The 27,426-nt window shown below is 44.8% G+C and overlaps 1 protein-coding gene across 13 annotated transcripts in view; it reads right to left on the bottom strand.

The window, feature by feature from the left end:
- Positions 1-27,426, bottom strand: part of ARHGEF3 (Rho guanine nucleotide exchange factor 3) — a 314,253-nt gene that overhangs the window by 37,328 nt on the left and 249,499 nt on the right. For 11 of the 13 annotated variants that reach the window (XM_044933925.2, XM_044933927.2, XM_044933924.2 and 8 more), the window contains one exon: positions 5,028-5,135. In XM_044933925.2, coding sequence (XP_044789860.2) covers positions 5,028-5,135 — 108 coding nt within the window. Of the gene's footprint in view, positions 1-5,027; positions 5,136-6,007; positions 6,336-25,435; positions 25,752-27,426 lie in introns of those variants that run through there. The other 2 variants (XM_025272246.3, XM_006071705.4) reach the window with 2 other exon arrangements.

The raw sequence follows: 27,426 nt of genomic DNA, 5'->3' as shown, positions 1-27,426 counted from the left end.
ACAAAAGCAAGTTAAAAATAGTATGATTATAATTTTGTTTTTAAAAAGTATAAATGCAATACATATTAATAGTAAAAGAAAAGATTGCCCAAGTATATACCAAAATATTAATAAAAGTTTTTTGATGATGGGAAGAAGGGATTACAAGAACTTTTATTCCCTTTTCTGACTATGATGTTATATAATCAGAAAAGAAAGCAAAATAGAAGGCACTTTAAAAAATAGAAAGTTCATTAAAAAATTCAACATAAGTACTTAATGATATAAAATATTTACAACTTAAATATCCATTAATAGGAGACTGGTTATATAAAATAAATCACTTCATGTTGATCATATTTTCTAACTGTGATATAACATTTCCCTTAAGCCATAATAAAACTTTCATCTAGCTAAATGACAAAGGGAGGAGGAAAAGAAGAGATGAACAAGAAACAGCAGGTAAAATGCATAAAAAGACAAAAACAAAAGAAAATCCAATACAAAAAGCATTAAAATAAATAAATAGAAATATTTAACTTTAGTAAAAGGTACAAAACCTTCAGGAGATGAAGAGGAACCTTTATACACCTAACTGTGCAGCTTGGAAATATGTGAAGCAAAGATCAATAGAGATGCAAGAGAAACTGGTCATCCACAGTCCCTGGGGGTGGCAAGGGGGAGGAATAAATCCAAAGGTAAACAGATAACACAAAGATAAGGCTGGCAGACTGCGAGTAACCCCAAATTAGGCTCAGAGTGTTTAAGCTTCATAGACAGACCTAGAATGACACTGAAAGGAAACTATAAAATATTAACAGGGGTTGTTTGGGAGTGGAAACTTTCTCTTTCCTCTTTTCTGTATTCTTCCATAATGAACACACACTTTTATAAGGGAAAAGAAACACAGTTCAAAGAGAACAGAGGGCTCAGTTGCCGTGTAGGGAGCACAGCATCCCATAGCATGCCCTGGACTCAGCCCAAATGAGTCTACCAGCCGCGCAGCTGTGACGGGGGAGGCGGCCTCGGCGAGCCACTGACTGGCCAAGGCCGCTTGCCTGCAAGGCAGCTCGCCTTCCGCCTTCCTCACTCCACATGAGGAGAGCACACCAGCCCCTTCCCAGAGCTGGGCAGTCCAGGGAGGGGATTTATAGGCACAGAGGGATCTGGATATCTGTGCTCTAGTCCACCAGCAGCGCTAACCTCCCCGGTCAGAAGCAGACAGAGCGCCATGCAGTCGGCGCTCCCTCTCTGACCTCCACAAATGCTGCCTTTGTGCTGGGGCCCAAGACCCCGGTCCACAGGGGCATGGGGTGGGGGTAGGGAGGAGGCCACAGAGAACAAGTCCTGCAGTGTCTTCCTGAACTGTGGCTCCAAGAACCACTTACACTTGCGACACAGCCCTTAACCTTTTTGGAAGAGGCTGCCAGCCCCGAGCTCTCCTGACACCCTCCCGGGAAGCCAGAGGAAGGCCTGCTCAACGTTCTGTTCTTGTTCAGTCACTCAGTCATGTCTGACTCTCTTCGACCACATGGACTGCAGCACACCAGGCTTCCCTGTCTATCACCATCTTCCAGAGTTTGTTCAAACTCATGTCCATTGAGTCAGTGATGCCATCCAACCATCTCATCTTCTGCTGCCCTCTTCTCCTGCTTTCAATCTTCCCCAGCATCAGGGTCTAAGTGTTCTACTATCGATTAAAGCATTGGTTTGGGCCTAAGTCATATCTCCTCCTACGATAAAAGGAATGTACCCTGAGAGGCCAAATGGGTATCTCTAAAGGCCAGGAGCCAGGGGCAAGGATACTGCCACAGAGAAGCAAGCTGCTCCATTCCAGCACTGTGCTGTTTCGGGAATTTAGAGAAAAAGAACACACACACATAGGTAAGAAATGAATGACTGCCGAGAGGTTTGGAGCCGCCCTGTGGCTTCTTTTTCTGTTTCTCCCGTTTTTGAAGGGGCTTCAGGACCACCAGAGGCAAAATGAGGCAGTGAACTTGGCACGCTGAGTACCCCCTTTAGGGCCCCCTCCCCCATCCTCGCTGCTCCTCAGGCTACATTAACACCTATCCCGCTCTAGCTGTGGGGAAGGAAGCAATAAAGCCAGGAGGCAATTATTGGGATGCTAGGACTGGAAGTAATTCTGCAGAATTTGCACTGCATGTGCCAAGGTGACTTACAGGGAGATAGGTGGGGGCAAGATGGCATACTCCAAGCTTTGCAGATCATCCTGCAAACGAGGCTGTCTAACTGCATACAACCTCAGGGGCATATTTCCATTTACTGACCCCCACCAAAGACACACTCACAGCATAAAAACATTGTTCAAGTTCTCTCTATGTTCGTGGACATAACCATTATAAATAATTATTCTGTTTCTGTCTGGTTGTTTCTGCCCAATAAACAAAACTCGGGATTAGCTCTTTATCCTGGTATTTTAAACAAGTAAGTTAAAAATTATTTTGCCAAAAAAAATCTTTGATGTTTTAGAAACCGATATCCACATGTCAGATCCAGCCCCTCAAGTCTGGCCTCAGTCTGTTGGATTTCAGACAAGGCTCGATTTCTCTTTGCCCCAGTTCTCTAGGTCAGGGCAAATTTGCAAGGTGATTAAATATTTCCTGCAGTGTTCCCTGTGTGGGATCTGTTGTAGGGTAGAAACAAGAGAAAAAAATTAAAGGTTTCCTGGGGAGCCAAAGGAAAGATTCTGAAGGAAAGACAATGGAAGATGCACTTTGTGTCGGGGCTGGGCTGCGGTGAGGAGGCATAGACAGCGCTCTCCCTAGAATCACGAGCACAAATGTGGAGCCTGCAGGCCAGGCAAGTTGATGACACTGAGTGAAGAGGCCAGGTGTTGGGAGGATAGCTGGGAGAAGTGGGGACATCCGTAGGTGAATGCTGACTGGCTACTTAGGTACGGCTCATAAGTGCCATGTGAGAACACAGGCCCAGCACTGCTAGGCATTCCAATTCCTCAAAAGAAGCCAGAAGTCCAGATTGTTACAAGGACTCTTTTGATTTCTAAATGTGAGCTCAAAACAACACGCAGCCAAACAAAACACAACCAAGGGCCAGATGTGACTGGAAGGCAACCCTATCTAGGATGTAAGTGACATGAGGGCAGGGAGTAGAGCCCGCCTAAACACTTGTGGAGTGAGCAAGGCCCTTCCTGGGGCACAGGGTGGACTGTCCTCGGAGAGGCAAGGGGAAGAGATGGCGGGCAACATGGAGACTGTAATCAAGGGAGGAAGTAACTACGGTGACCTCGAGCCACCACCACTGAGATGGAAAGGAAAGGGTGAAATGGCAATCGACAGGCTGAAGAATGTTTGAAAAGCAGAACTCAGCGAAAGACCAGATGTGCGGGGCTAGGGCGGTGATGAATCTTCCAGGGGAAGCCTGTGATGAACTTGGCCAGAGGGCTGAGACTGGTCACCAGGGAGAGAAGGTAAACACATTTTTCTTCATGAGCTTCAAAGCCCTTCATCTGGCTCCCCAGGATGACCTTATTTTTTTTTTTTCTCCTCTGTTCTCCCACAAAGGGGATCAGGGGACAGCCAGGAGCCCAGAGGTTCCAGCACAGAGCCAAGCCTACCGCTAATGAGACGAGGATTCGTTCATGGGAAATATTAGCAGAGCTAACAGAGGAACGCGCAGGGCAGGGGATGAGCACTGAGGGGTGGACAGGAAAGAGGGGGAAGAGCTTGGGCTGCTTGGTGTGGCAGCAAGGACAGGAGCGGGTGAGGGAGACTTTGAACAGCTCTCAAATCACTGGTGTCCATAGCTTGGGACATGCCTTGGGTGCTGGCCCACAACTCTCTTAATGGCTCAGAAAGTCAAGATGAAAAATATTGCTAAGCAGAAGTATTCAGGACATGTAAGGAACTGGCAGACTCAAGCCTACTCAGCTGAACAAGGCGAGCCTTTTCATGATAGGAAAAGGATTTTTATCATACTGGGTGCCCAAGGCCTTTGGGGAAAGGGAAAAAAAAACCTCAATGTTCACTTTAAAAGATAAACTGTATCAGGAGTTTATGAACAAGAACTACAACCACCTGAATTAACCAAAGAATGTTTACAGTAGCTAATATTTACACCTTAGCTAGTTAGGAAGTCAGTGATTACGAACCATGGGCCAAGGAACCATGCTAGGTCCTTTACACGTACTACCTTGGAAGTCTTTACAGCGGTTCTCTCTAGGGGAGCTGGCAGCACCATCCCCAGTGTATCCACATGGAATAATGGCAAGACCTAGAGAGGTGCGGAGTTACCTGCTCAAGGGGACAAACTCGTTGAGGGACAGAGCCAAGGCCAGAAGTGAAATACTTCTACTCCCAGGCCCGTGTCCTCAGTCAGGGAGCAACAAACATTTTCTGTAACGGGTCCAAGAGTAAATATTTTTGGTGGTGTGGGCGATACGGTCGGGGTCACAACTACCTGACTGCCTTTGTAGGGCCACGGCAGCTACAGACAGCACGTTGGCATTTAGGCACCTGTGTGCCTGCACAACTGCAGCTACAGACACTGCGATTTCAAATCATCTTCATGGGTTTTGAAATACTACTCTTTGGATTGCTTTTCCGCAGCCAGTTTAAAAAGCAAAAATCATTCTCAGCTCCAGGGCCATAAGAAATGAGTGGGTGGGCTGAGTTTCTTCTCACATGCTGCGAGGCTCTAAGCCGCTCGTCAAAGCCACTAGGCTCTCTTGCCCTCCATCTGAGGTCAGGCGCTGGTTCTCTTGGGAGGCCCATAGATATTTTAGGACCAAATGGATACCTATGAAAGTACATCTGGATGGGGTCTCTGAAACAAAACTGTGAGGAAAGACCCAACAGGGATGATGCCTCCAGCTACCTCTTGAAGGACTCTGTCTGAAACCAACTTTAAAACATCTCTTTCTCTTCCAGTCTGCTCACTTGCTCTCTTCTACTCAAATAATAAGCATTGATTCAGGTCAGACTGAAACCAGGGGAGGTTCTGGCTAGGACAGAGGTGTCTCCTCCCATACAACAGGGTTTTCTGCAAACATGAGCCCACCATGTCCTTACCTGCAGGGTTTGGCTGAAGCGCTTTAACGGTGTGGTCTTCACAGGTGGGATGAGGTTGGCGAGAGATGTGACTCTGGAAAGAGGTTTGACTCGTTTATTACTAGGCTCCTAGGGTTTAAAAAAAAAAAGGAAACTGTCAAGGTCAATTCCAAAGAGAATGTAACTCCACCACACAGTCATGTCTCACTCCACGAGCTGCTGGCTGCACACCACTCTGTAGAATGGAAATGGTACCCATCACACTCCTGCTGTGTGAAGGTGACTGGTGAGCCAGGGAAGGGTAAATAGTCGCGGTGGGGGTGAGTTGGGGGGTGGGGTCAACAGAGGCAGTCTCTGAGCAGACAGCAAATAGGCAAATTCCTTCACCCCAACAGTGTCTGACGGCTTTTAAATCAGAGGCTCCAACTTAGGAGAATCACTCTCTCCAACCCCTCTTGCAGACAAAAGCTGCCTCCAATTTCCCATCCAATGACCTTGTCGGGCGGTTGTCTTTTGATGCTTCTGGTTTCATCTTTTTAAAAAAACCTTTTCTCCACCTTGCCTGAAGCCACTGTCCAAATTTCTAATATGCAATGGCTTTTCTAAAGCACAAAGACTGTTTCTTTTAGTATACCAAATTAAAAAAACATTTTAAAGAAGTTATTCTATTACTAGGCTATTAAGAAAGCCTCTTTGTACCCACAGTATATTTGAAATGCACATATTAATACTTATAAATAACAACTAGACAGCAAAAAGAAAATATACAGAGAGAAAACCCTACCTCGAGCACTAGTTTTTATACTATACCTAGCCACAAGTTATGAAAATTATCACCACATAAAACATGCGCAAATCTGCAAGTTACCCAAAGCAAGCTGATGGGTGGGGGAGCATACCTAAAACAATGACTCTGCAGATTAGAGTTACATAAATAAAAACAAGAGGTTGTGGAAAAGAGAAGGACCACAGACAAAACACTTGACAAAGAGAACAGTTACCCTTGTCTTCCTAAGCTCCATCTGACGCGCGGGAGATGCTGGACAGCACATGAAGACACCAAATTTTGATGGAAAAAGCCACACTTGCCAGTGGTTGTGGTGAAACTCAACCATTTCCAGAGGGAGCCTCAAGGTGTTCATCTTTCTTTTTCAGCCATTGCCTTCAAAGTTTTGAGAGTTAAGATTCTCTAGAATATCCCTGCAAGGTGTTTTGAACATAGTAGGTGCTTGGAAAAATCTTGCCTGAATCTGGAGTTCTGCCAAGACACTCTCATGTCATTTTATGCCCTTGACAGCCTTAGAAAACAGAAGAGTCCTCTGAAACAGACCCAACCTTTCTGGCAAATAGAAAAAAAAAAAACTAAAGGTTGTTTAAAAAGCACAAAACAATTCCACAATGTGGCCAGGAGTGACTTCATGGTTTCTTGAAGCAAATACTTTTCCAAAACAGAGAATGCATCAGGGCTGCTGGGGACCTCTCCAGCCTCTTGGCATGCTGAGCTGAACAGACAGAAGGCAAATCTCCGAACACCAGGAAGGCTTAGTTCCAAAATGCACAGGATGAATCTCTCAACACGAGAGATATCACATCATAATTATGTAAACGCTGAAGACAAAGATCTGATTGCCCCTCTGATTTCAGGTGACAGTGCCCTTCAAGGATGCTCCCTGTCCAGTGCCTGGCTCCTGAGTATCTGTGCCCAGAGGAGGATTTTTAAAATATTTTTTACGTCAGAGCTGCACCACCAGCAGGCTTACTGAATAGAGACACACACACACACACACGCACGCACGCTCGCACGCATGCACAGCCTCTTGAGCATCCCCTGAATTTTTCTAAATGGCTCCTGCTTTGGCTGGAAATGCCAGAGTTTTGATACAGCACCTTTGGTGGCACAAACTGCATTGCAGCAAGTGAGAAGAAGAGGGCTTTCCTAGGGGAACAGGATTTGGTCTCATATACTCCTGCCATGCACCTCAAAGCCCGTTGACTCCCAGGTCTCTTATTAATGGCTAAAGCTCCTGGGTCACAGGTTCCGTATCAAATTGGGGAGGTTGAAGGGCAAACGCCAACTGGGTTATCTTGCTTTAAAAAGGGAGCAGGGAGCCTTGCACGCTTGGTGGGATGAGGGAAGATTCGGCTTTGTTTCACTTGCTGTGTCATGTTTCTGAGGCTCTGCTGACTCTGCTGCCCATTTCACATGAGCCAGTCCGCTGTGCGTTTTCTGCTGTGCTGTAACATGAACGCACAGTGCGAGTGGCGGCCCCTCTGCAGGTCGTGCCCAGTGTTGCTACATGAGATTGTAATTAAAACTCCCTTCCTAAGGCTTCATCCATTTGGAAGTAAACTCTGGGCTGCTCTCTGGCAATGTGACATTCCCAAGTAATGAACAGTCAAAACAGAAACCATTGCTGCATGATGTACTTGATCCAGCAAAGTGGGCAGGTGCAATTTCAAACCAGAACATTTACAGGTTATTAGATCTATAGAGAGGGCTTTATGCCTGACCCACATGAGTGAAGTATGAATTATGGTGTTCTCCTTGAGGGCTTCAGTGAGAATAGGAGATTAAAAACATTCTTGGCCTAATTTGATTTTTCTTTTCCATTTACTCTGTATGTCTCCAGCTACATTTTACTGCTGTCTAAAAAGAGCCCTCAGGGAAAATGTTTCCAGATTCCAGTTAAATAGCTGTACTGAGAACCAGCAAATACAATTCCAGGGATGTTTTCGGCTTTATAGACAGATGACAGAACACAACCTTCGGAAGCTCCCTAATCCAACAATTCAGCGGCCAAACCAAGCTGGTCAAGGTCACTGCTAAACCCACTTTCAAGTGCAGACTATACCCTCACCCTGCAATTTTAAGACAGAACAGGAGGGCATCTCACTAAAGAGGTTAAAAAAAAGAAAAATGTAGTGTGGGCAGTATTTCTTGAATAACAGTCTTGTTGCATGTTTTCCTTATCTCACAGCTTTTTTATTTTTTTCTTATCTTATTGCACTGGCTAGGACTATCTGTTGGAGAAGGAAATGGCAACCCACTCCAGTGTTCTTGCCTGGAGAATCCCATGGACAGAGAAGCCTGGTAGGCTGCAGTCCATGGGGTCGCACAGAGTCGGACACGACTGAAGCGACTTGGCAGGACTATCTGTATGTTGTTGATTACAAGCTGAGAGAGTGGGTACCATAGTCTAATTCCTAATTATAAAGTAATTATTATGAAGGTTTCATCATTAAGTATTATATTCGCTAAGCGCATGGAAGAGATACCCTTTATCAAGTAAGGCAGTTCCTTTCCATGCTAAGTTAGCTGTGAATTTTTATCATGAATGAGTACGGACTTTTATCAAATATTTTCTCTTAATCTTTCTAGAGGACAAGGAAGGGGGAAAAAAGAAGGAAGAGGTAGAAAGAAGGGAAGGAGAGGATGAGGACAGACATACAGGTCACATTTTTTCATAAAGGAATTGATTCAGCAATTTTAAAAGTCTCTTGTGCTTGAATTACAAACAAAAGCAAATAAAGCACTGCATGTAATTTTATTTTTAACGTGAGATTTCATTAAATATATTTTAATAATCCTCCCCTGGGGGATACACTTTTTGTCCTTTCCTCATTTTTCCCTCTAAGAGATAAAAACCAAAGCACAACATATGCAATGTAAGAAAATGCCTATCATATCAATATAATTTGGGACGATTTTTATTTCTCAAAATAAGAAGGTTCCATTCTAATAGACACAGCATACAGGAAACCATTCATTCTCCTTACACCTCATTTTTGCAGCCAGAGTAGGGTTGGAGAACAGTGGAAGGGTCTTCCACATCACCTCTGTAGCTTCCCTGACACTCTGGTTTTACCGAGCCACAAACATGGCCCAGGAGGGGCCAGATATGCAGCCTTTAATGCAGAACTAACCACTCTACCACAGGGCAACACTGCTCTTGGATGCTCTACCTCTGGCCAGGAGCTAAGGAGAGGTGAGAAACGACTGTGTTAGCAGGTGCATCTGTCTGTGAGTTGATGGAGTGATTTTTTTTTTTTTAATGTCCTTCAAATGTTTAGAAACACCAGGAATCCTTTCTGGGGCTCCATCTGTGAGACAGGAGATGTGCTGGGAATTGCACACCCAGGCTTCATATGTCACCCATCCCGAACCCTCTAGGAGGCTTTCATCATCCTCATGTTTTAAACAGAAAGTATTGATCTATGAGTGATGGAGAAGCTCTAGCAGTACTAACTAAGAATAATGAGTGCATAGTCATTGCAGGGACTCTTCTCTATGCTTTACAGATAATTAGTAATTTATTTCTCCTAACATCTCTGCAAAAATGTAAGTCATTCAGTTATGTCTGACTCTTTGAGACCCCATGGACTGTCCATGGAACTTTCCAGGCCAGAATACTAGAGTGGGCAGCCTTTCCTTTCCCCAGGGAATCTTCCCAACCCAGGGATTGAACCCAGGTCTCCTGTATGGCAGGCGGATTCTTTACCAGCTGAGTCACAATGGAAGCCCAAGAACACTGGAGTGTGTAGCCTATCCCTTCTCCAGGGGATCTTCCTGACCCAGGAATCGAACTGGGGTCTCCCACATTCCAGGCGGATTCTTTACCAACTGAGCTAATCAGAGAAGCCCAATATCTCTGCAAGGTAGCCACTATTGTGATCTTCATTTTAAAGACAGGGGAAGCTAAAAAAAGATGGCTAGGATTTAAATGTAGGCAGGCTGGCTCCAGAGCCCATGCCCTACTTTAGGGTTTGGTGATATTTTTCAGTGAGGGGACAGATGGCTAAATGTTTTATACTTTGAGGGCTGTCTAGCCTCTGTCACAACTCTTCATCTCTACCATCAGCCATAAACAGTATGTAAATAAGTGAATGTGGCTGTGTTCCATTAAGCTTTCATTTATAGACACTAAAATTCAAATTTCATATAATTTTCACATGTCCCAAAGTATTATTCTTCTGCTTTTTTCAACCATTAAGAAATAGAGAAACTGTTCTTGAGGGCCTGAGGCCCCCTTTTCTCCCCCTGTTCATTAGAAAAAGGAACAGGAGTTTTGTTGGAGATTCTCCAATTTTCAATCAAGTATTTTGCTCAGTAGAGGACACGACAGAAGATTCTAGAAATTTTTTTAAATTTTAATTGGAAGCTAATTACAATATTGTGGTGGTTTTTGCCATATATTCACATGAATCAGCCATGTATGTACATGTATTCCCCCCATCCTGACCCTCCCTCCCACCTCCCTTCCCATCCCATCCCTCAGGGTCATCCCAGTGCACCAGCCCTGAGCACCTTGACTCATGAATCAAACCTGGATTGGCGATCTATTTCACATATGATAATATACATGTTTCAATGCTATTCTCTCAAATCATCCCACCCTCGCCTTCTCCCACAGAGTCCAACAGACTGTTCTTTAAATCTGTGCCTCTTTTGCTGTCTTGCATATAGGGTCATTGTTACCATCTTTCTAAATTCCACATATATGCGTTAGCATACTGTATTGGTGTTTTACTTTCTGACTTACTTCACTCTGTATAATAGGCTTCAGTTTCATTCACCTCATTAGAACTGATTCAAATGCATTCTTTTTAATGGCTGAGTAATACTCCATTGTGTATATGTACCAAAGCTTTCTTATCCATTCATCTGCTGATGGGCATCTAGGTTGCTTCCATGTCCTGGCTATTATAAACAGTGCTGTGATGAACATTGGGGTACACGTGTCTCTTTCAATTCTGGTTTCCTTGGTGTGTATGTCCAGCAGTGGGATTGCTGGGTTATACGGCAGTTCTATTTCCAGTTTTTTCAGGAATTTCCGCACTGTTCTCCATAGTGGCTGTACTAGTTTGCATTCCCACCAACAGTGTACGAGGGTTCCTTTTTCTCCACACCCTCTCCAGCATTTATTGTTTATAGACTTTTGGATGGCAGCCATTCTGACCAGCGTGAGATGGTACCTCGTTGTGGTTTTGATTTGCATTTCTCTGATAATGAGTGATGTTGAGCATCTTTTCATGTGTTTGTTAGCCATTTGTATGTAGAAGATTCTAGAAAATTAATTTCCAAAATACTGTTTTCTAATGGTATTTTTAGTATACCAGGCAACATTTACAATGTTTTGATCCTGAGCTCTACTTCCAAGTACTACTGAGTTAAAAATAAGGGTTAGAAATCTGGTTCTTTAAAAAAAAAAATCTGATTTTTTTAAGATGGGGGGGTGGGCAATACTATGTCATGCCACTGAAACAAATAGCTTTAGGGCCATTGGAAGTGGACTGTATTTGGTGCAGGGGCCATAGCTGGCTGACCACTGCCCTGTACCACTGCTGGCTTCATATGGGTCATGTCTTGGGCCAGTGGTCTTCAGCCTCAGCTTCCTGCTGAGACATACCCAGAGATGACACTCCCAAGCAGGGCGTCTCTCACAGGCACACTCAGATAGTCTTCAGGCTCAGCCAGACAGCGCAGGCTCGATTTGTACCCCTTCCTTGCAGCTGGGGACGCAGGGTCCTCTCCTGGTAAGCAGAGGGTATCTCTGACTCACCTTTTATGTGAGTGAACGCTATCCTACTACATTTTGTCCTCTTAGCTTTCCAAACAAATTATCCTGAACATAACACAAACTTTCCCGGACCATTAATACCATGAATAAGGGACATAAAATGTTACAATGCTTGGGATCTGCTTCAAAGCGATATGGGGCCAGGGAAAGGGTCTGTGTGGGAAATGGCATGGATTCCAGGTTTTGTTATAGAGTTCAGTCACTCAGTTGTGTCTGACTGTTTGTGTGGCAACTGGCAAATCTAGGGCCCAACCCTAGATTGGCGAAGGATGTAGTATGCACAGTCCTGCCTATGGTGCCTGGTCAAAATGCCCCATAATACAAAGATTTACTTCAATGGACAGAAAACAGTTTTGCATATGTACTAGTGAATGTTGACCTGGAGCAGACAGGTGCCATCTGAGATTTTTATTTTACTTGTTAGTGAGGGTCTGTCTAGTGAGAAAGGATACTGAGGAGGCAGACATCATCTAGAATTGGACGTAAGTAGAAGAAACCTGGTAAAATGGAAAAAAAAAAAAAAAATCCCACTACTGAATTTAAATAATTCTCAACTGCTATAGGCCAGAACAGAGCCAGATCCAGGAGGCTGGAAACCCCATGGAGAGGCACCAACATGGCTGTCAAGATTCCATGAAGTCTGTTTGATTACTGACTGGGCTACTATTTGCTCTCATTAAGAAACCCATCAATTTGCATGAAACAGGGCACTCAAAGCTGGTGTACTGGGACAACCCAGAGGGATGGGATAGGGAGGGATGTGGGAGGGGGGTTCAGGATGGGGGACACATGTTATACCCATGGCTGGTTCATGTCAATGTATGGCAAAAACCACCACAATATTGTAAAGTAATTAGCCTCCAATTAAAATAAACAAAATTAATTTAAAAAATAAAAAAAGGAAAGAAAAGAAACCCATCAACTGGCTCCTGATCACTCAGCTCCACAACATAAAACAATCTGGTAGAGTTCAACTCTGATTTGTCTTAGAAATATACAGAGAAAACAGGGGTCATTCAAGATCAGGCTGCCCATCAGAAGAGACCTCTGTTCCACTGTATTGGTTTTAATTTGTGAAGGTGCTTTCCTTTCCCTACAACTGCCTCCTGAATCCACTCTTTTCTTTCATACAAAAGCCCAGTCTTCCACTAAGAAGGCTGAGGGCTCCCATCAGCTGATCATCAGTTCCGCTCATTACAGTTGTCTCGACTTTACCACCCCTTTCCTTGTGGTTTACATTGTTTTACAGTTAATACCCAAGATTCTCACTCTTCAAAACTTCTAGGTCACCACAAATATTCTTCTGGTCTCACTTCTTATGACACCTCCTGTTGCCAAAGCCATCCCACCCTTTCATTTTATTTTGTCATCAAATCACCATAGGAAGAGGCAAGGAAGAATTATCCTGCAGGAGTCAGAGGGCCCTACTGACACTGTGATTTTTGACTTCTAGTCTGCAGAACTGTAAGAAATAAATCTCTGTTGTTCTAAGCCTGCCTGCTTGTGATACTCTGTTACAGCAGCCATGCGAAAGGTATTTGCTGAAAATTTCCTCCATAGTAAAGTTACTATTATTCCCTTTGTTAATTACTGCACAGAAATGGAAGAGACATTTTGGGACTGTGTGCATCCTTGAAACTCAGGTCTGTGAGTGTTGACCCAGCATATGCAAAGTGGCTTCACTCACGCGCACAGGTGTCACCCTTGGGGAATGTCTCCTGGCTGAAGAGGGAAAACCAGAAGGTTGATCCAGGCAGAGCACCTGAGAGAGTTAACCTTGGGGGAGTGGGCAAGGAGTGGGGCAGGCGACATGGCCAGCAGGAAGGGCACAGTGGACCACAGGGGTGTGCAGGACACAGGAACACCAATGAGGAGGGCTTCACAGAGCTGTCTGAGCGAGAGGAGCAGGGCTGTAGGAACGAGACAGGGAGCTTCTTCGGAGTCTGCAAGGGACTTCATCTTATTTCTTCCAAAACGGAAAAAGGCAGTAATGAAATAATGGTTTCTAACTCCAAAATTTCCGTAAAAAATTTTTGTTGCTGTTGTTATGTTTTCTTTTCCCTGGCATGGAGCTAACTGACCTGGTATCATTTGTTACCAGAAGTTAAAAGGCAAATAAAGAGGGCCAAATTCCAACGGAAACCTGGCTTCATTGATTAGGCCAAATGCATTTCAGAATTATTGGTTGCTAACCCTCAAGGTGAACAAAAGGTCTTCAGACATGGAACTATAATTTTCCCCTAGAGACACTTATCGGTGATTTCAACAGATGGACCACAGGCTTTGTGGACGCTGACAAACCACCAGGAACAGCTCTAGGAAGAACTCCTGACACCTTCCTCCGGGCTAATTGCAAAGGTGGAGGCCACACCCTTGTGCTTATCTTCTCCAGGTGCAAGTCTAGTCGCCTCACACTGTGCACCAATGGAGATCACATTTCCCTTTTGAGGAAACAGCCCAACTCTCTCTGCATCAGATGCTACAAGCAAAACACCCTAATTTCCTTCTTTCAAAGAAAAAAAGTGGTTTCTTTTTTGTTGTTGTTACTAGGGACTAAGCCTGGATAAATGAAATCCACAGGACACTCTCAGTTAGCTTAGTCTTACGGCCAAGTTGTAGACAGGGTGTTGCTGCGTTGAGGATCTGATAATTTCTCCTGTCTTCCCTCATGGAAATGCTAAAAAGCACATGATGGAGACATCAGAAGATGGTCTGCGCAAATTCACAAACTGAACCATTGACTCTCAGGGCTGTAAAACTGAACACATTAAGGATGAGGAGATGGTCCTTATTCCCTGTATGTCAAGTCAGTCAACACCTTGACTTCTGCTTGAGCCAGCCAGCACCTATAGCCTCTGGCCAAGGTCAGCCTGTGAGGTGGTTGCTTTTAGGGGAACCATGCATAAGGCAGGGAGAAGGCAATGGCACCCCACTCCAGTACTGTTGCCCGGAAAACCCCATGGATGGAGGAGCCTGGTAGGCTGCAGTCCACGGGGCCGCTAAGAGTCAGACATGACTGAGCAACTTCACTTTCACTTTCCACTTTCATGCACTGGAGAAGAAAGTGGCAACCCACTCCAGTGTTCTTGCCTGGAGAATCCCATGGACGGAGAAGCCTGGTAGGCTGCAGTCCATGGGGTCGCACAGAGTCGGACACGACTGAAGCGACTTAGCAGCAGCAGTAGCAGCAGCATGCATAAGGCAGAAGCCTGAGTGGGGGACGCTGGACTGAACTCTCAGACACTGCTGGCATGAGCCTCTGAAAGTACGCTCAGTTCCAACCCCAAACAAAGCTTCCATCAAATGCAAGTAAAAAATGAGAAGAGAAAGAAGTCAAGGTTTAGGACAACTTATGTGGTCATCCTGGCTTCATTTCCTCCAGGCTTCCCCTGCTTCCTTCAAGTTCAAAACACACGCTGGCAAAAACACTATCACTCTTGAATGTTCGTATAAACTTAATGGCAGAATGAAAGAAAGGAGAGTGTGTGGCAAGTTAGATGGATTTCATCCAGAGTACCCTGCAGGAGCAATTAATTTTACTGCAGACTCTGAGAGGGTTAATGTTCCTGGCACACCACTTCGTTTCTGAGAGAAGACCTCAAGCAAGTTATTATCCGTATCCCTCCTATCATTGTTGAATGTTTGCCCCCACACTGGAAAAGAAGCCTGTTCTTCTCTGCAATGGGGCTATTAATTTTTTCTATATGATGGTCTATGGGATAAAGAAAACAAAACCAAAACAACATCTTGGAAAATAATTTAGTAAAATACAGGACTCTCCAAGAGCTGAGCCGGGCAGCAGCCTAGGTTACAAACAAAGTCTCTTAGCAGTGCCAGTAAAATAAAACAGAACCACTGTTTCAGACACCCTATTTTTGGCTAAGGTTTCACTCCTCAATTACTTTCAAAGTTATTCGTTTCAGTCAACATTATAAGGGTAAGTCAACATTTGTCCTGGCAGCAAGCCCAATTTTGTTATTTTATTAGTCTGCTACTAGTTAAATTGGCCCATGATTAAACACATCTAATAAATAGCCCCAGAAGATTGGAGTTTAGCAGAAAACCACATTCAAGTTCTTTTACACAGGATGTTACTATTATTTGACCTTGGGCAGAAGGAGACATGCACACCTTCACCTCGATAGGTTCCTTTAAGCAAATGCCAGCCCACTGCCTGAAACTCATTTTGGTCATGCCCAGACATGGCACTGCAGACCTTCAGAGAAAGAGGAAGCTAAATATTTAGCTCTCTCTGCGGTCCCTGGCTCAACATACGCCTTCTGATCATCAAGCAAAGCCCTGACTCTGTCAAGGAGAAAGGGCCAGATGTTTAGAGCTGAAGCACTTTATGAGTCTGACCTGGAACAGTGTGAGAGCTGCCGGCAGACTTGAGCCTCTGTGGCCCTTACAGGGAAGCAAACCTTAGGCACAGATGTTTTCTCTTGATTGGTGTCAGGTTATGTCTTTTTGCCAAGCAGGCCACAGAAGAAACGTGCCCACAAGTCTGGAAAATGGGGTCAGAGTCTCACATTACTGGTAGATGCCAACAAGTCACCCGGAGGTGACATGGTGACCTAATTACAGCCACAGGCCTGGAGGAAGGGCTCTGTGGTTCTGGGGTTTCAGTCAGTTGTTTCCTACTGACTTCTTGGAAGCCATGGGGTGGGATATAAATTCTGTGTTTATCTCTGAAAAAGGGATTCCCTGGCTTCCCCTTGGGCTGGGTTGAAGGTGTAGGGGGAGAAGAATGCACCGGGGGTGCCAGCTCTGCTTCAGGGTTTGGAAACCGTACAGGTCTGTGTACAGACCTCAAGGGCACTTTAAGGGCACTGGCCGAGGCTTCCTCCACGTTTAAGAATGAGCAGAAAGCCTCTGCTGCAAGTGACAAAGTTCTTATCACTGTGGCACCCTAAACGATTCTTTGCAAAGGTTCTAAGGATAAAATATGAACCAACCTATCTGGCCAGAGGACAATGTCCTGTGAACTCCATACCTTCTGACTCCAGATCAACAATGTAACTTCCACAGGCTTGGTCTCATGCCCTGTGAAGTGGGGTGGCTCTCCTACCGACCCACAGGGCTGTGCTTTCATTCATTCCCTGTAGCACTGGACTCTTCCCTGCCCAGGGACAGAGCTGTCGCTCCAGGTCACTGCCACGGTCTCACCAATGACATGCCCTGCTCTCTGAGGACTTGGGCTGCTAGGAGACCACATTTTGATTCCACATTCTTGCCTTCCCTTTCCTCCGGCAGTTTCATCATCTGCTTAGTCAAGCCCTGACTGGACACAGCAAAACTGGGAGTGGTTTGGCAAGATCCAAGGCTACATCTAAGTAGAAAAAAACATCAGCCATGAAATCTCAAGATAAGAACCTGAGGGGCTGAAGGGCACCCACGTAGGGTGGGTTGTGAAGTCTACAAGGAACTCCTCCCAGCCTACCCTCCCCAGCCCACACTGCTGAACTGTGGGCTAGAAGAGTTGGCTTCCAATCTTGCCTGATCCCAGTACTATCTGGGATGAGGCAATGATAGGAATTCCGGGTGTTCAAGCCATGTCGGAGGTGCAAGGTAGAACTCCCAAAAACAACATGCTTCTTTTGGCTTCCAGAAAGCACCAGGCACAGATCCACTGACTTGTTCTCTCTCTCTCTCTCTCATCCTCCTGTCATCCCTTGAATCTCAGCATTATCTTAGTGTCCCAGAAGAGGAAAGAGAAGCACAGAGATGGAAAAGGATGCACAGATCGCAATCTCAGTGTCCCAAAGGAAGCACAGTGTGTTCCAGGCGAATCTGAGATGAGCAAACACGTCACAGGCAAGCAAGGCTGACAGCCGGCTCTGCCATCTGACTGAAGACGAGGCTGGGGTAAGGGATTCTATATTCAGCTGCTAGGTGAAACCTAAAAGGAACATCCAACCAAGGGCCCTGGGTCTGCAGGAAAAGAACGTGGACCCCCTCCTCTCGCTGCCTGGTCGGTTTCTGTTCTGGATGCGAACAGCGATTTGGAGCAGTTTGCAAGCCTCACAGAGGTGTGACTTCCAGAGAGAAACATAAAATGCAGTTACTGAGCTCCCTGGTAACCCTACGCTGTCCCTCCGGGCACAATTTATCCCGTCAAACCGTTTGGTCCATGCGCATCCTCCGTGGCACATGCCTCCACTTGGAACCGGGGAACACCGCACTTGGGTGTTACAGAACAGCCTGCTCTCGACTGGGAACAGGATACACTGAAACCTGACCCTTCAAAGTGGAAAAAGCTACCAGCCACACAGCCACCGGGGAGTGACTGAATTGGGAAAAAAGTTTTTTTCTTAAAATTGAAAACTTTCCTGCTTTGGCTTTCAGCTGACATCTTACCACCCACCAAGCAATGGTTTATAGGAAAATAAGGTACAGGAAACTGTGAGGATTCTGTAACGGATTTGTATGGCCTTGCCATTGCTCCCACACTCCCCAAGCGGGCAGATGAATAGCTTCACAATGTTATTCCTTGGGAGGTGTGTGTGTTGGTGCACACATGCAGAGCACAAGACTGAACTTTGTTTGAGAGTTTTCCTTCTGTAGCACGTTTTTAATGACAGGAATTAAATCATGCCCACTAACAATGTATTTTTCCAAAGGCTCATAACAAACCCTGGCTCCCACTGCTGTACACTTGCAACCTCGAAACACAGTGATTATGTGTTATTTCTAACTCTCAGCAATTAATATGCAACCAGATGTATCATTATCTACAGTCTATTAAAATTCAGAAGACTGTGCATTTGAAAAAGGCTGCATCACACTGACAAAGGAGGCAAAAACCTCGGAGCCCCAGCCCTGTTCCCCAGTCACACACGGTTCATTTCAATTACAAAGACACACGAGGGCAATGAATAAAAAAGGGCAGCTGACTTAAAAGAAGTAAATACAAATCTGTGATTTGGTTGTTTAGTTTTGCCACTGGAGACTCAGTGGTAAGGGGTACCAGTAAAAGTTTCCAGGAAAGACAAGGGCAGTTTTGTGGTAAAAGAAAAATGTCCTTTATTCCTGAAGTCAAGTGCTCCTATGGCAGAAAGGGGCAAAGTTCCCATGAGCTTGCCAGCACTGGCCAGCTCTAGAGGGAAGGGCTCCTCTGGGAGACTGGTGAGAGATTCCCCAATCCCCAAGCACCCTCAGGGATGAGGGGAAGGCCCATTCACCAGAAGGTGCTCCCTCCTTCTGCCCCATCACTTAGAGGTCAGGCTCTGGACCACTCCTGAATTTACAAAGCAGGTCTGGGCAGAGGGGTGGCAAGGGGCTGCCCCGGCCCAGCAAAGCCTCCAGAATTGCAGCTATGTAAACTACATGCTGCCAGGGCCCTGACCGACCTACTGAGTTAGTTCAGTCACTCTTTGTGAACTTCTACAATTTTCTAGAAACAGGGAAGTAGGTCGTTCCACCCCGACCCAGATGTAATTCTCTTCTGATTTTGTCTAGAGGAAAAGGAGAGGAAGAGGGTGGGAGGATTGCAAAATGGGTAAAGGGGGTCAGCTCTATGGTGATGGATGGAGATGAAACTTTTGTTGGCGACTATGCAGAAGTCAAAGAGTGTACACGGAAGTCAAAATATAATGTTGCACACATGAAACTTAGATAATGTTGTAAACCAACGTAACCTCAATTTAAAAACAAAAAGATACCCCAGGATTAAAATAATAAAGACAACAATAAAAAATTTAAAAAAAAAAAAGAAGAGAAGGAAGCACTATGCAGCCAACGGGAGACCCTGGATGGGGAGGAGGAGATACCAAAATCCATGGGGTCTCCTGCTGCCCATTGCTGGCACACGCAGTCACTCATCTATTCCACACAGCAGTCCCATCACTCCATTTTATAGAAGAGGAAGCAGGTGTTCGGAGAAGTGAGGTGACTTGCCCCAAGTCATATCCAGTAGTTATTGGCAAAGCTGAAATTCAAGTTCAGCTCTCGACTTGTAAGCTTTCCCGGACAGGATATGCAAATTCCTCTTACAATAACAACTATATTAATAGTAATAAATGGCTTCCCAGGTGGCTCAGCGGTAAGCCTGGCAATGGAGGAGACATGGGTTTGATCTCTGGGTCGGGAAGATCCCCTGGAGAAAGAAATGGCAACCCACCCCAGTATTCTTGCCTGGGAAATTCCATGGATAGAGGAGCCTGGTGGGCTACTGTTCACAGGGGCCCAAAGAGTTGGACACAACTGAGCACCCTGCAACAGTAACGATACTGATGGGCGATTTTGAGCCAGACTTTGTCAAAGTATGTTCCATGCATGATTTCCTTGATTTCACTTACCCATTTCACAAAGCAGGCAACTGAAGCTCAGAGGGGTTAAAAACTCTGCCTGAGGTCACAGAGCTGGTAGTGACCTGCTCTATGACCTGCTCTATGGAGCCAGGACTGAGCCCAAGGCTGCGACTCTCTGCAAGGCTTGGTTCTAAACCACAGCACTGCTGTTTCCTAAGCCAAGGATCAGCAGCCCTGAAGAAATCAAAGACTGTAGAGGCAGAAGGGACTAAAGGAAGGGGTGAAAAAGTAGGAACATTGGTTCGACATCCAAGTCCTGAAATTCAGAAATCGGCATGCCTTTTATGAGCTCCCCCCACATCTTAAGAGTGCCTGGCCAGGCACACAGGCGCCAAGCTAGTGTTCAGGGCAGGCCAGGGGACTGGTGGGTTAACATCCAGCACCAGGGGACTTATCGGATGACCCCTCCCAGTGCTGCCTCCTCTCCCTATTTGCCAAACTCCCCACCGAGGCTGCTACATCTCCAACCAGTGTTCCACTGATTGACAATCACTGCCAGTACTTTAGGGTTGTGAATGACCTCATCAAACTCAAGGAAAAATTCCTTGAGGGTCAAAGCATGCCCTTCTTTTCTTTAAACCCAGAAAGAAGAAAAAAAAAAAAAAAAAAGCTAGCTAGAGTCTGGTCTCAACAAATATTTACTGACAATCAAACAGCACTGGGAGTCATTTTTAGTTGTCCAACTCTTCGCCAAGTTCTAACAAACAACCTATTTATAATTAAAGTGTGCTGTTAATGAATATGACATGAAAAACTCCCAAAGCAACCTAATCCTCCTCACCTTCCCTGGGTCTGTGTCTGTAGTCTGAACGTGGGTGAGGTTCCCAGATGAAACGTGTCAGGTGGCGGCTGGCCTTTAGGACAACACCACACTCCTCATCTCCCATGAGCAGGGTCCCTCTCTACCCAGAGCTCATACCGCACCCTCTGTGGGAGAGTTGTTATTGGAACACTAGAAAACCACACTAAATTTTTTCATCCTACCTGGCAGGGATAAATGTGAAACTTGCCAGTGTGCTTGGAACATCTTGTTTTTTCAAAAATAACACCCAGTGCCAACTTGGATCCCTAGGAAACTGGGTGGATGTTTCTTAAAAGGAAGAAGTGACCTCCCAGTACATCACTTGATAGGGATGTTCATCCACAGCTTCTGCTCAACTTATGGACAGGGAAAATAGATGCTGTTGTGGCTAATGGTCTGTGCAGCACTTGCTCTAGGGATGCCCCCAGCATGTCCCATTTCATCCTTACAACTCCCTTGGAAGTTCTTATTTTACAGACGAGGAAACTGAGGCTTGGAGGATGAGTCATTGGTACAGGGTATCTTGCTCATAAGTGGCCAAGTTTGGGATTCAAGTGCAGCTCAGTCTAACCTTCAAATCCAACTTTCTAACCATGACACTCGATGGCTGCCCCAAATTAAAATGTGATCTTGCTCCATCCCTTCCCTCAGGGTAAAGGGGAAAAGGAAGAAGAAGGGATGATTTTGGTTGGAACTTTGGAACTTTTACTTGAAGTTTTGAAAACAAAACAAAAAAAAGGTTTTTGTTCTTAGAATAGAAATCCAATTTTATTTTTTTTTAATTGGCTAGCAACAAGTTCATAATAATTTTATATGTCACATTCTAAGCCAGCTTTGTTCTATTTAAAAATCTTAATATCTGAAATCCAGGTTCTATGCTTAAAGCCCAAGTTTCTAGTCTGTAAGTCACTGTACCCAAACTTGGAAATTTTTGTGGCAGAGTGTTAGTCCTAGAAAGGTCTCAGAACTCGACAATGCACTGTTTCCACCCCCTTGGTTTCATCACAGCAGTTTTGTGCTCTATGTACATGTCCCCTGAGCTATTACATAATGTTTCCTTACTTGTAAAAATCAGCTCTATCATTGTCTTAAACAGAAAATCACTATCAGCTGCCATAAATAGGAACTACTTTTTAAAAAAATGAACCCCCACTGTTAAATTTCTCTTAGAGATGCTTGCCTGCCTGAGGCCTGTGCTTTGTTAAAAAGAGAAATTAGCAAGTGCCAGAGAGGCATTAAAGACACCAGCTCCAAAGGAACCTTTCTCTTCCACATAATGAGAAAGATCAGAAGGGAACTGGAAAGGGAAAGTGATTCAAAACTGTTTTGTATCTTGTCTCCGGGTCACCTAGTCCTATATCATTTGAGCTACCACAAATGTTATGAAACCCATCTTCTGGGAAATAATGGTCTAAACCAGTCTACTCATTCAGCAACAAAGATGCTGAGGTTCCAAGAAGTTGAGCCTGCTAGCACCCTGTCCCCAGCTGGTAGTGAAACTCTTCTAAGAAACAGCTTAGAAATAATTGCTGCTAAAGAAATTCAGGTGAGCACTTAAGAGTCCTACAAAGCAAAGGTTTCTTGATATTGAGCCAGAACAATGCTCACTCTTCTAAACTGTTACAGCCTGGGCACAAAACATTTGGAGACTGACAAGAGAAAATCAGGTATCTTTTCTGATGCTGTCTCCTTCAAAGCTCTCTGAAAAGGCCCCATCAAACAGCTGAGGCGGAAGGCTAGGACGCTTCACTATGCATCTGTGGTTGACACGTCATCTACCGTTCAATTTTTTCGCCTTTAGTCTATTTCCTTCTTCACAGTGGTTTCTCCACAGTGGTCTTCTGCAAGACCACACCCAGAAGCACCAAGCAGTCACCTACCAGCAAGAGGGATGGCTGCCGAGGTGTGAGAAAATGAATCAAGGCGGCCAAAACCTAACAGGATACAGATGGGTCACCCCCACCCCACCTCTGTGAAGTCAAAAATAAGAACCCTCGTCTTCACCAGTGACCTTTAATTATCGTCCCTGTGTTTGCCGGGGGTCGTTCTTGACAAGCTTACGTCACTGGGGGATTATGAAACGTTAGCACTACAATATAAGATAACATGCTTGAGGGGGAGCTTGCACTGGCCTTGTGTCAGGGCCAGGAAGCACAGAGGGAAACTTTATCACTCAGTCCCTTTGGCCATCGGGTCCAACTCCATCTCCCTCTGCCCACTGGCCTGTTCCCTTTTCCCCTCTGCAGCTTCTATCTCTAGCAAGACTCCAAAGTTTCAAATCTGACAATGTATGGCAACCAGTAAACATTTAACTTTTTTTTTTCCAAGGTCCTGACATAGGCTCTCAGTTTTATCTAATTCAATCAGGTTGCCAGGTCTAGTGGTATCTATGGAAACAGTGCCCTTGGGGGAAATACTCTATTTGTTATTACCATTTAATTATCACTTCTGATGCAAATTACATCTGCAGAGCTCAGAAAGACATCGTTTTAAGGGATGTCATCTACATGCAGAGAAGTTTGTGTCTCTTTTTTTGTGGGTTTCCTGTTTATTCTAACAGGGATCTCACATTGCCTTCCCAGATAGCTCAGATGGTAAAGAATCTGCCTGCAATGCAGGAAACCTGGGTTTGATCCCTGGGTTGGGAAAATCCCCTGGAGAAGAGAATGGCTACCCATTCCGATATTTTGTCTGGAGAATCCCCATGGACAGAGGAGCCTGGTGGGCTATAGTCCATGGGGTCGCAAAGAGTCAGGCATGACTGAGTGACTAAGCACAAGACCTTGCACTTGGATCTGTAGGAGTTTGGGCCAAAGGAAGGGCCCACCAGTCCACCGGCCCCCAGGTGAGGTATGCAGTGTTCAGGTTAAGTTTAATGTGGCTCACTTTGAACACGCCTAAAACAGTGCTGCTTACAACCAACCTCACTCAGGAACATGACTGGCTTAAGCCAACATTCTGGTGTGCCAAGAGGTTAAGGCTAGTCAAGGAGGGACCAGCATTTTAGCCTTGCCTCCTGATCTCTCCGAATCTCTGTTTCCAAGACAGGCCGTGCCTTGTGCAGGTCCCTAAGCTGGTGCAGGATTCAAAGGAGAGTGCACACGAAAACAACAGACTGTTATCAGAACACTCGGCAGCACTGCTAGAGTGACCCCAATGAGACGGAAGGGGGACGCTCGGATGAAAGGTCCCTTCCCCCACTTCTCTACACGCATGTGCATACATATATAGTTACATTGGTTACATCATCTATATAATTATGCTCAACTTTCTGCCTCTTCATTTTTCTCAGGAACACTAGGGTATTTCTGTTTGCTAGTGTGGAATGGCTCAAATGATGTCACTGATCCCTGGCCCAGAGGCCATGGCACATGGAGCCATCTCCTTCTCAAAGGTCAGAGAGGTTGCTGGCTCTTCTGGCTGTTATAAGTAAGCAGGAAAGGATGCTCGCCTGGAACCAGACAATCAGACTTAAAGCTTTCAGCTCTGCCAGTCCTGGCTGTGTGATCCTGGGGAAATCATTGAATCTCTCTGACTCCTGGTGTATTCTTATCTTTAAAATGAGGGTTATTATACTCAGGTGAGGCAAAGAATATAAAAGTATTTTGAAACCTATAGAATGCATAAACATAAAACATGAACATTATTGCATATAATGTCATTATGAACAACTCTGGACACATAGCTTTATTCCCACAAGAGCTAGAATACTGGGTGCAAAGATTAGAACCATTTTTGTCTTTTAATATGCACAGAAAAGTCTCCTCACTGCACACAGAAGTATTTTATTTCTCTGCAGCATCCCCAGCTTTGGGTTTTATCTTCTCTTTAAAGTACTTGTGACATCAATTAGGTATGAAATAGCATCTTAAAATTATTTGCCTTTTCATTTCTACAATTTCTATTGGAGTGAACTTTTAAAATAATGTTACTTTTGTAATGTGAACTGCCTATTATTATCTTCTTGCCCATTTGTCAACGGACATCTTGGAGTGTTCTTTTATATCTCCATGAATTATGTAGATGACAAAGATTAATCTTTTGCCTGTCATCTCTATTTCAAAAGTCTTTTTCAATGTATCAGTCTACTCCCCTTGTCTAAAAAGTGCACTAAATATAAAAACAATCTTGTTTGTTGATATAACATCATACATTGTCTTTAGGCTGGTCAGTACTCAAGAGGTCACTGAGGACGTCCAATGGAAACAAGCAAGGAAGAGAAAGAGTTTGGACGTTATGTCCCATTTGGAAAAGTTAGAGGAACCAGGATGTCTAGTCAGGAGAAGACAGGCACCTGGGGGAAGAGTGTGGTGTGGGTGCGTGTGTGTGTGAGTGTGAGCACACATTTGTGGAACAGGAGTAGACAGTAGGGAGAGAGAAAATACTGACAGAGATAAAGCGTCATTGTATAATATTCAGCTTGAGAAAGGAATGTTACATTTAAGAAAAGATTTTCTCATGATCCACAATGAACAAAGATGCAATGTATAGGCTTGGAAGGTTCCTGGAAGTGTTTGAACCGAGATTGAAAGGATCCAGCAGTGGACGAGAACTGGGCTCCATGTTCTCAATAGGCCTTTCCCAAAAACTCAGGTTCTCTAATTCAATGACCCCGGGTCATTTCCTAGAGGCTGGTTTTGTTTATTTGTTTCATAAATCCCCGGAAAAAAGCCTGTTTTGCTACTCCTTTCCTCCTCATCTTAAGAGCCAGAAAAAGAAAATGTAAAAAAGTGAACTTACCGTTAAGGTTTCTGGTTTAGCTCCCATTAATTGAGTTGACTAAGAATCAGCTGCCTTCTTGCAAAAGGACACAATGACCCAAACACAAAAGGACCAGGCACAAGTGTTTCTAGACTTTAAAAAGATCCGTTCCTTTTCTAGCCAAAGGTTTGGAGGCCTTTCTTGACTAATAGCCTCTTCTTAGCTAATAACCAGTGTCAAGTCATAAAAAATTGAAGGCATTAGAAACCACTGGCCTTTACTCCTAATAGTCCATGAGCCGACACAACAATGATAAATGGCCATGCAATCACAGCAATTTCCTCATTTTGTGTGAGCCCTGTACCCATTACCGGAGCTGACAAATTATGGAAGGCAACTGTGTGCACACACCACAAACGAAGGAGCCGTTCCAAATACACACACACTGTTAGTAACAATTACATGTACATAGGACTTGGTAAAATTTGCCTGTGATCAGTAACTTATTTTCATTCGGTTGTTATGAAAATAGTGGCACTGGTCCAGGATTTTACAAGCAATCACAAAGGATCTTAAGAAAATGACACAATTTGCAAATTCCAGATGGTGGTCAGAAGCTTCCAAGTTACTAGTTTATGTGGAAGGCTGGTGGTTAATGCAGATAAGCAAGATGACTAATTGCAGAACTAACTGTCACCTCCACAGTGCTGAGCATGCGGAATTCTGCCAAAGACTAGCTCCTTGGTCTTGAGAAACACAAAACGGAAGTTACCAGAGCCCTCCCAAGTGAAGGTTTGTACAACTCACTCCTGTGGGTCGTGGCCACTCTATGAAGTGGCTTCCAGGCGCACTCACTAATGGTGGGGTCTCCCTTCCAGGCACTCAGAGAAAAAATGGGCCTTTGACCATGAGGCAATTTGCTCTGGCAGGCATGCTCACCCTTCATGTGTTATGTGGTAAGGAGACTGGCGATTTAGTCATTTAGAGGCAACGTGATGTGGTTGGGAAAGTACAGACTTTGGGGTCAGACTGGGTATGAGTACTGGCTCCTCCATCTACCAGCTCAGCCATCCTGGAAGGGCCGCTACCCAGCTCTGAGCCTCAGTTTCTTCTAAAAAAATAAAAAGGCAGGGGGCAGTTACACCAACCTCACAGGATCATTGTAAGGATGCTTAGAGGACTTACAGTCAGACCCCTATTGCATGGATGTGCATAAAACAGCATTTGGGGAATAAGGATGGTGATCATGTTTCTTAAAATTGTTTTAGGAAATTTTCTGTGATACAGAGGTCTTGATGGTGCTGCCATTTATGGAGCACTTCCCATGTGCTTAGCACTGTACATGAATCATCTCATTATGGTAGTGCCAACATCATGCCCATTTTACAGCTGGGGGAACTGGGGCTGAGAAAAGCACAGGAGACTGTCCAAGGCCACATCACTAGCAGGTGGTGGAGATGGCACTGGAACCTGGACAGTCTTATTCCAGAGCTGATGCCCTGAACAGCCTCAAATGTACATATCAGCATATTTTTTCTCTAATAAACCTACTACTAGTTCACAGGCATCTTGGAAGACCAGGACCCCCGAGATACTGATCCCCAAGAGAACCATGGCCGATGACTATACTCAGCTCTTGCCAACAAGTGAGAGACCTTCACTGTCCATGAAGCTCCCATCCAGAACCATCTGAGGTCACACGATTCATGGAGTCTAATTAATCACCTGATGAAATCAAGATTCCAACTGCAATAACTCCTTGGAGCTATTTCCATGTAGTTGGCTATATAAATGGCCAGCTCCACACTGTATGATACAAATCCCAAGAAATGTATAAATCACTAGAAGCCAGCTCACCTCCTTAGCTCTCCAGCTGGCATGTAAGGAACACAGCTCCAGATGCATATATTTCAAATACACTTGTGGACTGACTGCGGGCATAAATTATGGTAGGGCATAGAGTTCACCTTGCCCTTTAAAACAGAAACTTTAAAGGTACCTCCTCAGTTAATAAAGTGCTCAAGATTATG

Source organism: Bubalus bubalis, chromosome 21 (genome assembly GCF_019923935.1).
Source record: "Bubalus bubalis isolate 160015118507 breed Murrah chromosome 21, NDDB_SH_1, whole genome shotgun sequence".
Classification (NCBI taxonomy): domain Eukaryota; kingdom Metazoa; phylum Chordata; class Mammalia; order Artiodactyla; family Bovidae; genus Bubalus; species Bubalus bubalis.
This window is presented reverse-complemented; position numbering and strand designations above follow the sequence as displayed.